We start from the raw sequence: 13633 nt of genomic DNA, 5'->3' as shown, positions 1-13633 counted from the left end.
TCAAGTGCTTTTATCTTAGCGTCCATAGATGTAGTTGAAGTTTCCACTGCAGCAATTCTTCCTTCCGCCTCAACAACACGTTTCACAACGCTCTGTATTTCAGCTGAATGGCCTGCTATTGCTTCCAAGACCGTTCTTATCTTAGCATCGATCACTTTAGTAATGTTATCAGTCATCTTTTGAATCATCAGGTCCATTGTGCCCGGGTCCGCAATGGTGTTAGCTTCGCTAACGTTAGCTAGCTCCTCATGCACATCCACAGGGGTGGTGGTTTTGGTCGACTTCTTAGTAGTTCTATTGGGCATGTTGTCTGAGATTTTTGCGAAATAGTCGTCAAGACTCATTATATGGTAACTTATTTAGCCAATTCTACCACTTTTTCAAGCTAGGAGATTAATGTAAGAATATAAATTTACGAATGCCACGAGAGCTCGCTGAAACACCGTGTTCTCTCTACAGCGCCATTTTGTCCCCCCACATTTCACATTCTTAAAATAAAGTGGTGATCCTAACTGACCTAAGACAGGGAATTTTTACTAGGATTAAATGTCAGGAATTGTGAAAAACTGAGTTTAAATGTATTTGGTTAAGGTGTATATAAACTTTCTACTTCAACTGTATATAGATTTGTTCCCAATGCAGCCCATCTGATTCTCCACTGGGCGCCCAATATCAATGGCACCTATAGGCTATTTAGTGTGGTCTCAATCAAATGATCCATAGCCTATAAGCTATGAAGTGCATGCTCGGAGAAGCACAGAGCAAAGTTATATTTCTAAGATAGCTGCTGGAGTGATGTAAATAAAACATTACACTCTCAATGGATATTCCAACCCTGGGCTCCTTCCTGCTCTGCTCTTCCTGATCAAAAACGTGTTTGTATGCTGCTTAATCAATGCCTGTGCTGTGTAGGGGTATGGTGGCAGTTCAGGAGGAGAGTCAAAGCTTTCTTGGCAACAATTTTTTGATTAGGCCTGGTTCAAAAAAGGTTACGTTTGAGAAGGAGAACGTAAAGATGATAAGGAGGACCAGAGGTCAACTTTGATAGCTTGCTACTACTATAATTGAATTGATTAAAAAAAATGTTTCTTGCCCACGATGTATTTAACAGAGTTTATCTTAACAATAAGCCAGATTCGAGTAACTTACATTGTGGTGCTGAAACTTGATGGAGCAGCCGCGCACAATCAATCGGAAATGGACAGCTCATGGTAGTCTACTGAAAGTGGGCAAATTCGAGTCGGCATAATTCATTTAAACAGTCTTCATTTTAATGAGACTTTACTAACAAGCCTATTTCTTCCTATTTAAGAAATAAGAGGTAGGCCTACCTGTTTGACAGATGAAATTAGGCTATAGGTTGCTGTATCCATAGATTTGTTGGTAAATTCCTCCACCCACCATGCAATCTTTAAATAGCCTACCTCCGTGTCAGTGAAGGGCTGTTAAATATAACTCGAAATGAGGGGGTATACCATAGGCCTTCCTTTTATTAAAGAAAACTGTCAAAAAGCAGATGCCTACCCCTTGTTAGCGTAGAAGATTTTGAAGAAAATAAAATGGATCTGATTATATAAATTGATCTATAACAATGCTTTGGTCAGCAATGCTTTATGCTAGAAACACGGTGTAAAATACCCAGGAAAGACGTGACTCGGCTGGATATGGGGATATCATTGTTTAATTTCTTTGATATTCCGAGGCTGACTTTGCTTGGGCAGAAATCAATTGATTAAGCTATTCAATTTCTGTACAATAGAAGATGTTTAAACCCAGACAGCTTATAATGGCACAAGGCGAGACCTAGATGCAGAATGGTCAGGCAGGCGGGTACAGAGTCCAGAAAACGGGCAAGGGTCAAAACCAGGAACACTAGTAAAAGAGAATAGAAAAAAGGCTGGAGCACGGGGAAAAACACGCTGGTTGACTTGGCAAAAACAAGACCAACTGGCACCGAGAGACAGGAAACAGCGATAAATACACCAGGGATAACAAGTGACACCTGGAGGGGGTGGAGACAATAACAACGACAGGTGAAACTGATCAGGGTGTGACACAGCTTTTAGTGAAACACTTGTGACCTACCCTCATTGGGTTAAGCCATTGAAGAAGAGTAGCCAGCAGTTAAATTAAAATTTTCTGTGTTGGTAGGCCTACTCTGTCTGGGGTGGAAAGGTTGGCCTAACTTATGAAAGTACCATGCTCAGATTCATAATGACGTCTTTAATTATTTGCAAACAGGGACAGTTTAGATGCAAACAAGACACACTGATTTGGCATTGGAGAAATATGTTAAGATGAACACATAGGCATATCTATTTATCCATCCATTGTTAGCCTTTAATTTTGGTAATGTATTCAAAAGAGATTCCGCTAATATGTAGAATTACGTAGAATTGCATGACATTTTTATAAAAAGCTAAAAAGATGATGATAGTTTCATGCAATGCCTTTATTATATAGGAGATCTTTCCTCCCCTGCTCTTGTCCACGGCAGAGTATGTGAGCAGAGTTGAGCGGTTGGAAATCCCTCTCATCACTCACCGAGCTGTGCTTAGCTCCAGTGCTCCATGTTTTTACTACCACTCTGATAAAAAACGCTCCAAGCTCACAGGAACAATACTCCTGCTCCAAATTCGCTACATTCATTAAAATCACAATTCAAAATGACCCTGTTTAGTATTTTTTAAATATTACTATTATACATTTTATACATACAAATTATACCCATCCACAAAAAAAAACGTTTTGTGTCGGAGGAAATACAATACACCTGGTGACCGTGTCAGCGTGCCTGGCCCGCCACAGGAGTCGTTACAGCGCGATGGGACAAGGACAGCCAAACCCTTCCATAAGTAATACCTCCGAAGGCGACCCTTGACTCGGGCCACATGATGTCAGCTGAGTCTGACTCTCAGCCGAGTGCCCGGACTCGGGCCAGATGCACTGTGCTAGCTGGGGATGGCCTGAAGAGCAGGCCAGCAGTGGAGAATATCCTCTCCACACTTGCAGAGCCACTGGGGATGCTAAACATGCATTTGGCCACTCTTGCCAGGCTGGGCAGTAATGCAGAGTTGTTTTATATTTTTCTATAGGTAGGCCTAAAGGTTTTCTGGCAAAATAACCCAATCAAAACGGAAAGCTCATTGAACGTGGGAATATGGCAGGCTTGTTGGGCCAAAATCAATTATGGCCTATTTTAAAGATAATAGAACAAAAATGAACGAAACGTTTAAGCATGTGCACGTAGTAAGTACACCATCATACCTTTGGGATAAGTGTATTTTCTGATTTCACATTGATTCTTTAGTTGTGGATTTTTTATGTAGCCAGTGTGTAACAACTGCCATATCCTGCGTGTAGAACAATGCCATCCGGTCTATAACCTAACAGTTTAGTACCATACCAGCAGGTGGCAGCCAAACCTTACACATAACAGTGGACACGACATCACTGCACTCCCTCTCTTGCTGTTGGTCCTCACCTTTGTAAGTCACCTTGATTTAGCACCTGTGTGTTTTATCAGTTTCTGTATGAAAATATTTAGCAAACTCCATGACAGTAGCTAAAGCATGGAACTATTAGTAGCACACAAGTAGACTACAAATGCATGCTGGGGAGGGCATGCCCTGAGCTCCTATTGGAGCGGGCGAGAAGGCCGAAGCTCCAGCCTTTGGGAATCTCACTCCATGCTTCAGTCAAATTGGCCAAGCTCAGCTCCTCACTCTGCTCCAAACTCCGCTCACATACTTTGGTCCAGGTGGTCTGTGCATTCACAAGCTTCTGGCCCGCAGCCATGTGTGCTAGTAAAATTACGGCGTTGTCATACCGCGTTGCCATGTAATGCTCACAAGATGAAGAACAGTTTCTAATCCTGCATATCTAAGGCTCTAGTCTGTCCAAGAAGTGGTAGTAAACGTAGACATGTAGACATGTTCTCTGCTATCCACTTAGTTTTAATGATTATTTTGGCTATAGGGGAGAGTCACTTTTCTAAAAAAGTTTTCAGGGAGGGTTCAGGTCAAATATATTTTGCTGAAGGGAGGGCCATCCATTTTCATTTCAGAGGTCCAATTTTGTCCATATAACCCTGATTATAAATACCGTACACTCCCTTGAGAAAAAACACTTCATATCGGAGTTGTGCCTGTTAACACCCGTATTTGCCCTCCCATTGGCTAGAATGGTCCAACCTGATCTTGCCTCCTCCCGACTGCCTTCCATTTTTGATAACATTTATCTTCATTGTTACAGCGGCCACTTGAGTGTCTGGTCAATATAATGGATAATCTGTGACTCTGGTTAGTAGATAATCTAATGCCACCAGGTAAACAATGCCCCCATCAGGCAGAAAGTGTTATATTAAGGAGTGGGACTCATGTCCCTGGCTGGCTGCTACTCAAAGATATCTCATTAGGTCATAGATCAAATTCCCTGCAATAAACTTACAAATACACTGAGTATACCAAACATTAGGAACACCTTACGAATATTAAGTTGCATGGACTCCACAAGGTGTCGAAAGCGTTCCATGGGGATGCTGTCCCATGTTGACTCCAAAGCTTCCCAAAGTTGTGTCAAATTGGCTGGATGTCCTTTGGGTGGTGGACCATTCTTGATACACATGAGAAACTGTTGAGGGTGAAAAACACAGCAGTGTTGCAGTTCATGACACAAACCAGTGCGCCTGTCACCTACTACCATACCCCGTTCAAAGGCATTTCAATATTTTGTCTTGCCCATTCACGCTCTGAATGGCACACAAACACAATCCAATTGTCTCAAGGCTTAAAAATAATGTATTTACCTGTCTCCTCCCCTTCATCTACACAGACTAAAGTGAATTTAACAAGTGACTTTGCTAAGAGATCATAGCTTTCACCTGGTCAGTCTGTCATGGAAAGCGCAGGTGTTGTTAACGTTTTGTATGCTCAGTGCATACATACAGAACCACAGACCAGTGGAAAATGAGAGGCCCATCTCCCTTTTAAAATGTTTCCCGTTGCACAAGCAACATGCCTCCGCTCCACCCTGGCTAAAAGGCTCTGCATGGTCAATCCGATATCTGCAGTGGCCATACAGCATTTACTGTGATGCGGCCTCCACAGAAGTCAGAGCATTCATACTTCTTGCGCTTCAGGGAGCTGTCACACGCATCCAATAAATTGGTCTACACCGCACCACTCGTAGTGATTCAGGGCTAATCGCTATAGCCATCCAGCTCTCTTGCACAAGCAACTGACCAAGCAACCTCTTCTGAGGTGCTCAAGTCCATCACCCAATGCTTGACATAGGAGCTCAGCCAAGATGGAATGAAGTAAAAAGCCTGCACCATTTTCCCACCTGCATCTCCATCACGAGTCTCCCCATTGCTCCCCAGCAAAATTAGCCTGCATTTAGAATATTGTTTATATGTGTATTTCACACTATGTTGAGGTAAAAGTCAGAGTATAATGCTTGTATGGATGTCAACCCCAATATGTGTTCATGTCATCAATCAAATGCATTAGTTACAGTTAAAAACTACTTTGACTATCACCACCGGTTTCTGTATGCTAGCTATTTTTTATATATTTTTTAAATATTTTTTTTCACCTTTATTTAACCAGGTAGGCTAGTTGAGAACAAGTTCTCATTTACAACTGCGACCTGGCCAAGATAAAGCAAAGCAGTGCAATACAAACAACAACACAGAGTTACACATAGAATAAACAAACATACAGTCAATAATAAAATAGAAAAAGTCTATATACAGTGTGTGCAAATGAGGTAGGATAAAGGAGGTAAGGCAATAAATAGGCCATAGTGGCGAAATAATTACAATATAGCAATTAAACACTGGAGTGATAGATGTGCAGAAGATGAGTGTGCAAGTAGAGATACTGGGGTGCAAAGGAGCAAAATAAATACAATAAATAACAGTACGGGGATGAGGTAGTTGGATGGGCTATAGATATGAGTCTCCAGCTTCGGTGATTTTTGCTATGCTATGCTATGCTACCATCTCATACGAACATGAGTTAGTATTTAGCTGTCTCTTTTTCTAAACCTGAAAAGGGACAACTTCTAAATGTTATGCAGCGAAAACAGCCAAATATATCCAAATCGGATTTTAGTAACCACATTGTGGGCCTGTTACAATAAATCAGCCATGACATATTGGATAAATATCCACTGTGCGCCAATCCAGCGTTCTTCTATCCCCCACGGTCTGCATTCCATTAACCTCTTTACCACATTTATCCCCATTACCTCCCCGATCTCTTTCCAGGAGTTCAAACTAATTGTCATGTCTTCGAAATCCCTACACGAGGTATCATAAAGATGTTTATATTTGTGTTTATACTTGTTCTGATAGCCGCAGTAGAGCAGGAGGAAAACTTCAAGTTCCTCGGTGTACACATCACTGACAATCTGAAATGGTCCACCCACACAGACAGTGTGGTGAATAAGGTACAACAGCGCCTCTTCAACCTCAGGAGGATGAAGAAATTTTGCTTGGCACCTAAAACCCTCACAAACTTTTTCACCACCTGGTACAGAAACTGCACCGCCCACAACCGCATGGCTCTCCAGAGCTTAGGAAGGCCAAAAAGATCATCAAGGACAACAACCACCCTGTTCACCCCGCTATCATCCAGAAGGCGAGGTCAGTACAGGTGCATCAATGGTGGGACCGAGAGACTGAAAAAGCTTCTATCTGAAGGCCATCAGACTGTTAAATAGCCATCACTAGGCTTCCACACGGTTACGTAACCCTGCACCTTAGAGGATGCGGCCCCATATACATAGATTTGAAATCACAAGTCACTTTAATAATGTTTACATATTTTTGCTTTACTCATCTCATATGCATATACTGTATTCTATTCTACGGTATTTTAGTCTATGCCACACCGACATTGCTCATGCTAATATTTATATATTCCTTAATTCCATTCTTTTACTTTTAGGTTGTGTGTATTATTAGATATTACTGCACTGTTGGAGCTAGAAACACAAGCATTTCACTACCCCGCAATAACATCTGCTAAACATGTGTATGTGACAAATACAATTTGATTTAGTCAACGTTCTCCATGTTTGATGTCAATTAAGTGAATTCTGCAGAGGCCGTATCACTATAAATGCTGCACGGCCAATGCAGACCTCAGGTTGATCATGCAGCGCGTTATTACAACATTTGGGAGGCGCAAGGCATCACCATACAGAGCTTGATTTGGCATCTGCAAGACAAGGCTCTGCAATTGAGTCACACCCTCCGGATCGCATTGCTAGATCAAGCATAAAAGGCTCCAACATCTGCAGTGGCTATACAGCATTTACTGTGATGCGGCCTTCACAGAAGTTTGATCATTCATACTTCTTGCACTTAGCGGAGCACAGCTGTTATGAAGGAAGTTGTCAGGGAAGTGACTTTGTTTATACAGGACCTCCCGCACCCACCTACAGTCAGCCAATCATGTCAATGCGGAGCCCTCCACATTATTACAACACTTGGGAGGCGCAAGGCGATGCGTTGCGGAGCTCGATTTGGCCTCTGCAAGCCTCCAGAGGATCCACAATAGCGTCAAACACCATATGGAGCCTCAAGATCGCATAAATTGGCTTTAAATTCATTTTTTTACAGAGAGTCTTTGCAATCTGCACTTATAACATCTTGTTCTAGGAACGCAAGTAATATCACCACACCGGCACCCAACATGAGTACAGGCACCTATTTCACCTGTTTTTTGTAATCAAGCACTGATTTCAACTATATCCTACTCCTCTTTCTTTGACCCAAGGTGCAGGAGCCCGGCTCCAGGTAGCTCCAGCTCAATTCTGAGTGAACCCACAGTGGTTTTCTTTTGCCCCAGGGCTAACGCAAATCATCAAAAGTATTTATATAGCCCTTCTTACAGCAGATGATATCTCCAAGTGCTGTACAGAAACACAGCCTAAAACCCCAAACAGCAAGCAATGCACGGTGGCTAGGAAAAACTCCCTAGAAAGAACTGTAAGAACTGACCTATTAATTCAAGGAGCGACAGTGACACCCCGTGGTAGACATTTTTCTTAATTTCTCCTGGATGGAAATCTACCTCCTATCTTTTTTCACCTCTGCCATATTTTCCCCTTTCCACTATCATGATTCAAACTATATAATAAATATAGTAGTTGCGTGGAATACAGAGGGGAGAAAATTATGGCTGTGGGGCAGTATCAGAGGAGCGCACGGACCTGTTCATTGCTACGCTACCCCCATGTGTGGCTACCACACTGGGCATATTTAAAAGCGGGGGAAATCAACGGTTTCGTGATTATTAAAGTGGCATGGATATCATCAAATTAATTGGTAAATAAAAAAATATAGACCTGTCCTGCACTGGTCGAGGGGTTCTGCCCAACTACACACGTGCTTCTTCTGTAGCCGCAGTCACATGACATTACTTCCTGGATCACATTTGTTTGTGCAGCGGCCAAAAACATGTTTTATTGTTATTGCAGGCAATAACAAGCGGAATCTTCCAGCAAAATATGACTGAAGGAGAAACGGCGTTAAATAAAATACAAGGATATAGCTCGACAAGTCAATTAAATCAATAGATGTACATTTTCGCCAATATCTTGACAGATTGCGGCAACGTCTTCCGTCGATAACAGATACATATCCTGGCTACGGTTATTTGCTTGCTAGCTGGTTGCATGTGTGTTATATTTGGCGATAAATCTATAACTTAAATATATAAACAACTGGCTAGCTAGACAATGACAACCCCGATACAGACATAATATATACCAGGTTTTTTTTTTTTTTTGCTAGGAAGCTACTGTTGCTTGCTACTAGTAGCGAACCAAGTCCGCAGAATATAGCTAACGTTAGCTAGACAGCCTCCGAAATAACGGGAAACCGGTTGTTGGCAAACTGTTGTCAGTAGAAAGGTTTTCTATTTGAACTAAGCAGGACATACAGAATTGCTGTAAAGAAAAATGTCAAAATACACAAGTTTTCCGGAACCAGGCGACGACCACAACCCTTTCCAGGTGATATGATATATGGGATCGTAAAATACTTTACTTAGCTACTGTTATTGTATTCATTTTTCAGCTAACGTTACAATGTTGGTGAAAAAATGCATGATGTTTCGCCTGTTGCACTGTAACAGACGTGCTGTTACTCATTACATGTGATGTTGCTGCTTTCTCCATGCTCTAACCCAGGCTATTCTAATGATATATCTAGTAGCTGAAAAGGTGTTTGTGTACAAAGGGCTCATTGAATGAAATAGAACATATTGATACTTACGTGGTCAAGGCTACGTACCAAATGGGCCCCTATTCCCTAGTAGAGCACTATTTTGATTCTACGGTTCAATGTAGTGCACCATATAGGGCTATTTAGGACGTCACCTATATAATTAGAAATTATAATTAAATATTAATATATGAATAGTAATAGGATCTCTGGCATTTATTTTATGATGTTCTGTTAGTGATGTTTATCTTGTCTGTATGTCAGGACCCTGCAGTGACTCAACACAGCAGCAACACTGAGTATGCCACACTGGATCTTTACAACCCATTTGACAATAAAAATGGGGTAAGAGATGTGTAGTTAGCTTTGTGTTTGTGTCAGAATATGAATGCTTTGGAGATTCAGTATATGCAGTAATAGTAATGCAGTATGGTAATAATGCATACAGGAGTATATAGGCTAGCTGTGTGGCATCTTTCCGCATAGATGTGCTTTGGCAGAGTAGCAGGAATGCCACTACATTCCAAACAATTGGACAAGGTAACATGCCACGATGCTCCACTCCCATACAGAGTTGTTTGGACATATGCTCTATAGCCACTCTTTGCTTGTGGTCATTATAAATGTTATTGATAGTATATAGGTTGATTTCTTGTTGTAATCCACTCTCTAGCCCCCACCACCAGCCTATGCAGCAACTGCACCATCCACCCCCAACCTGTTGTTCCTGCAACAACCCCACCCAGCAGGACTACACCCACAGAGCCCCGCAACTATGGCACCTCCTTCACCCCCCAGGTACTTGTTCCATATATATAAGACAATTATCAGGAGTCACCTGTGCAGGTTATAGAATTAACTTCATACAGCTAGAAATAATACTCATAGACAAGCAACTCATATTTCTGTATGATAATTACATTTCCTGATGTTTATTTACTAGCTTGACATGGAGCACCTGAACTTATCAGACTAAATTCTAAGAAATCAAGTTCAACTTCTGTATTTCTACTAAGGTACATGGAGCTATATTCAGCTCTACATTAAAGCCTGACGTTTTCCTTCTCTCTCTCTCTCTTTAGCAGACCGCGGTCAACGCCACCACAGCAGAGCTCCTGAGGAAGCAGGAAGAGCTTGAGAAGAAAGCCCGCGAGCTGGAGAGGAGGGAGAGGGAGTTGGACTCACACGCCCTCGGCCCTGGAGCCAGTAAGAGAGGGAGATGGTGGTCGTGATGATGATGATAGAGATTGGTTTGAGAGAAAAAAGTGGATCCATGAGTCTGATATGAAATGATTGATGGGTGGGGGGGAGGGTGTTCATAAAGGAAGGATTGGATTACTGTATACTGGTTCCTAACTGCACATGTCTCATTGGGAAACAAAGATTGCTCCCATTGTTGAATCATTTGAAGTAACACTCTCTTCCCCCATCTCTCTGTCAGCTCGTCAGAATAACTGGCCTCCCCTGCCCACTTTCTGCCCTGTGGGACCCTGCTTCTACCAAGACATCAACATGGAGATCAGCCAGAGCTTCCAACACACTGTCTCCATCATGTATTACTACTGGATGTGTAAGTTTCCCTGTCTGTGCCTGTTGTCTGGTGAAGGCATCTGTAACACTTCCATGAAAGAATAATGCTTAGATTAAATGTTTTATGACAATGTTAAGCACTTTAAGTGCTTCTACACCTGCATTGCTTGCTGTTTGGGGTTTTAGGCTGGGTTTCTGTACAGCACTTTGAGATATCAGCTGATGTACGAAGGGCTATATAAATACATTTGATTTGATTTAAGAATGTTACCTAATACTTAATGACACTGTTAAAACGTAGAGATTTCTCAAATTAATTTACACCAATTTGGAAGTGATAGATTAATCACAAGGTGTACCTGTGTGCGTTCAGTGTACCAATGTAACTATCTCTTTATCCCTTTCCCTTCCAATGCAACTCTAAAGTGCTCTAGTATCCAAACTACAGTTCTGACCTCCCTATCTTTCTCTTCTTATTTTGCCTACATACCTATCCATCCCTTCATCTCTGGTCTGCATCTCTGTCACCTACCCTCTCATTTCTCTTTACCCCCTTTTCTCATCCTTTCCCCATTCACTTTCTTTCTCCCCATCACTTTTCATGCTCTTATCCTCTCCCCTCTCTCACTCCCTCACTTCACCCATCCTAAACTCTTCCTTTTGTCTTCTTTCTCTCCCCCTCTCCTAGTCACAGCCTGCACACTGGCGTTTAACTTAATTTCCTGCCTGAGTCTGTTCTGTGTGGAGCCTTCTGGTGGTGTTGGGCTGGGCCTGGCCATCCTCTGGGTCCTCCTTTTCACCCCCTGCTCCTTTGTCTGCTGGTACAGGCCTGTGTACAAAGCCTTCAGGTGCGTACTATTGCACATTTCCAATTTAGGGGCTTGTCATTACAAAACAGACATGATATATTTAGGTTCCCTCTTGATATCAGGTTACAGTGAACCTATGAATGCATTTTTTTTCTTTCAGGAGTGACAGCTCCTTCAACTTCTTCGCCTTCTTCTTCATTTTCTTCGTCCAAGTGATCTTCTACGTCATCATGACCATTGGCATTCCTGGTTGGGGTTTCAGGTATGTGCCACAAACAAGCCAACCGTATTACAATTCTTATATCTTTACTGTATTACATCTCCTATACAGTACATTCCTCATACACCTATCCTTCACACTCCCCCTGTCTCTATTTGTCTTCTTTCTTTGTGACTGTCTCTCTCTCCTTCCCTCCCTGTCTCTGTTCCACTCAGTGGCTGGATTGTGAGTCTGGCTGCTCTGAAGACTAGCGTGCCTGTTGGTGTGATCATGATGCTCAATGCCATCCTATTCACTGCCCAGGCTGCCATGGGGGTCGTCTTGCTCAAGCGGGTAAACCTGAAATGAAGGCGAGGGAGGGGAATTTAGACAGTTTTAACCAGACTAAAGGTTATTGTATGCTAGGGCAAATCAGGACAGTGTGGAGTAATTACAGTAGGTAGACAATGGCTTGGAATTGGGTACAACATGGGGGAGCAAGGAAAAGGATGAGGGTAAAAAGGCTACAACATATACATCTAGCTTCTCACATCTTTTTCATCTTGACCCAGTATGTCAATAAACATTTAGAATTGTCCACAGAACTTAGAGTAATTTTTTTGAATTTTAAGAGTATTATTTACAGTATTGTTTTAAGATTGATGGCAAGTAGTGTGTTGAGGTATGGGCAATTCCACGGCAATAGTGATACTGAGACTACGATTCTTCACTCTAAAAAGGAATATCAAACAAAAAACAATGATTGCAAAGTTAAACAAACCATGGAACTATATGCACTAGGACTACTTTTAACAATTTCCACTGAATAAAACACTGTGTAGATGCAAAGTTTGGTAACAATATAGCTGTTTGTGCCATCATTCTGTTACCAAACTTTGCATCTGCGCTGTTCTTGTAAAATGTTTAGTGGAAATTGTTCAAAGTAGTCCTTGTTCATAGTATGGGTTGTTTAACTTTGCAATCATTGTCTTTTGTTTGACATACATATTAAAGTGAAAAACTGAGTCCCAGTGTCACTCTGTTACTGTGGAATTGCCCATATGTATCGTGTATTAAAGCCTGTCTTCCTCTCCCCTCCAGGTCCACTCTCTGTACAGGCAGACCGGTGCTAGCTTCGTGAAGGCTCAGGCTGAGTTTGCCACTGGAGTGATGTCCAATCAGGCTGTACGCCAGGCAGCTGCCAACGCCACTGCTTCTGCAGCTCAGGGGGCCTTTACTGGTGCAGCTCGGTAGAGAGAGGGAAGGCAAGCAAGTAGGACAAGGGAGCTAGTAGAGAGCGAGAGAGGGGTAGGTACAGTATGTATGAGGGTGTATAGTACAAAAGAAGTAGGCAAGACTCAGGTGTTTTGATAAATTGTTTTGTCAAAGTAGGTGAAAGGGGTGGGACTTGAGTTTGTGATGGATGCACAGAAGTGATGCTCCATATTTAACAGCCGAACGGTTCAATTATCTGTGGCCAATGCTATCATGGTTGCTAACGTGAGCTCTAAAAAGTCAATTGTCTTGATATCCCAAATGAGAATGCCTACCTATTTACACACACTGTCTTTGCCAAAATCACAACTGTAAATGAGAAAAACACGATGTTTTGGGTTGTAATATTATTGCTATTATTATATTATGTTGATGCTGTATTTGGTTGTCATGGTCGCCATTGTTCTTTCTTGGTTTTAATAAAAATCAGTTGATATGCTCAATATTTTCTACTTCCCTTTGGTCACTTCACCAATATCATTAGTCGTGTCTGCAGCCTAACCTAAAATAGTGTATGTGTAGGCCTATTACGTCTAAGACTAATAAAGGCAGAGCGGGTTTTTCAGTGTTGTATATAATGTA

At 41.9% G+C, this 13633-nt stretch overlaps 1 protein-coding gene across 1 annotated transcript; it reads left to right on the top strand.

Moving 5' to 3' along the window:
• Positions 1–8415: 8415 nt before the first annotated feature.
• On the top strand, positions 8416–13494 carry LOC115128212 (secretory carrier-associated membrane protein 3-like). Its single transcript, XM_029657867.2, is given in 10 exon segments — positions 8416–9027; positions 9503–9583; positions 9912–9945; positions 9948–10036; positions 10321–10444; positions 10680–10808; positions 11457–11616; positions 11738–11839; positions 12013–12130; positions 12878–13494. Coding segments are annotated over 10 exon segments (1044 nt in total). The 5' UTR covers positions 8416–8973; the 3' UTR covers positions 13031–13494.
• The last annotated feature ends 139 nt before the right edge of the window (positions 13495–13633 follow it).

The sequence above is a fragment of the Oncorhynchus nerka genome, linkage group LG4, assembly GCF_034236695.1.
Source record: "Oncorhynchus nerka isolate Pitt River linkage group LG4, Oner_Uvic_2.0, whole genome shotgun sequence".
In the NCBI taxonomy this organism is placed as follows: Eukaryota; Metazoa; Chordata; class Actinopteri; order Salmoniformes; family Salmonidae; genus Oncorhynchus; species Oncorhynchus nerka.
The sequence above is the reverse complement of the archived record's forward strand: the minus strand, read 5'-3'. Positions and strand labels throughout refer to the sequence as shown.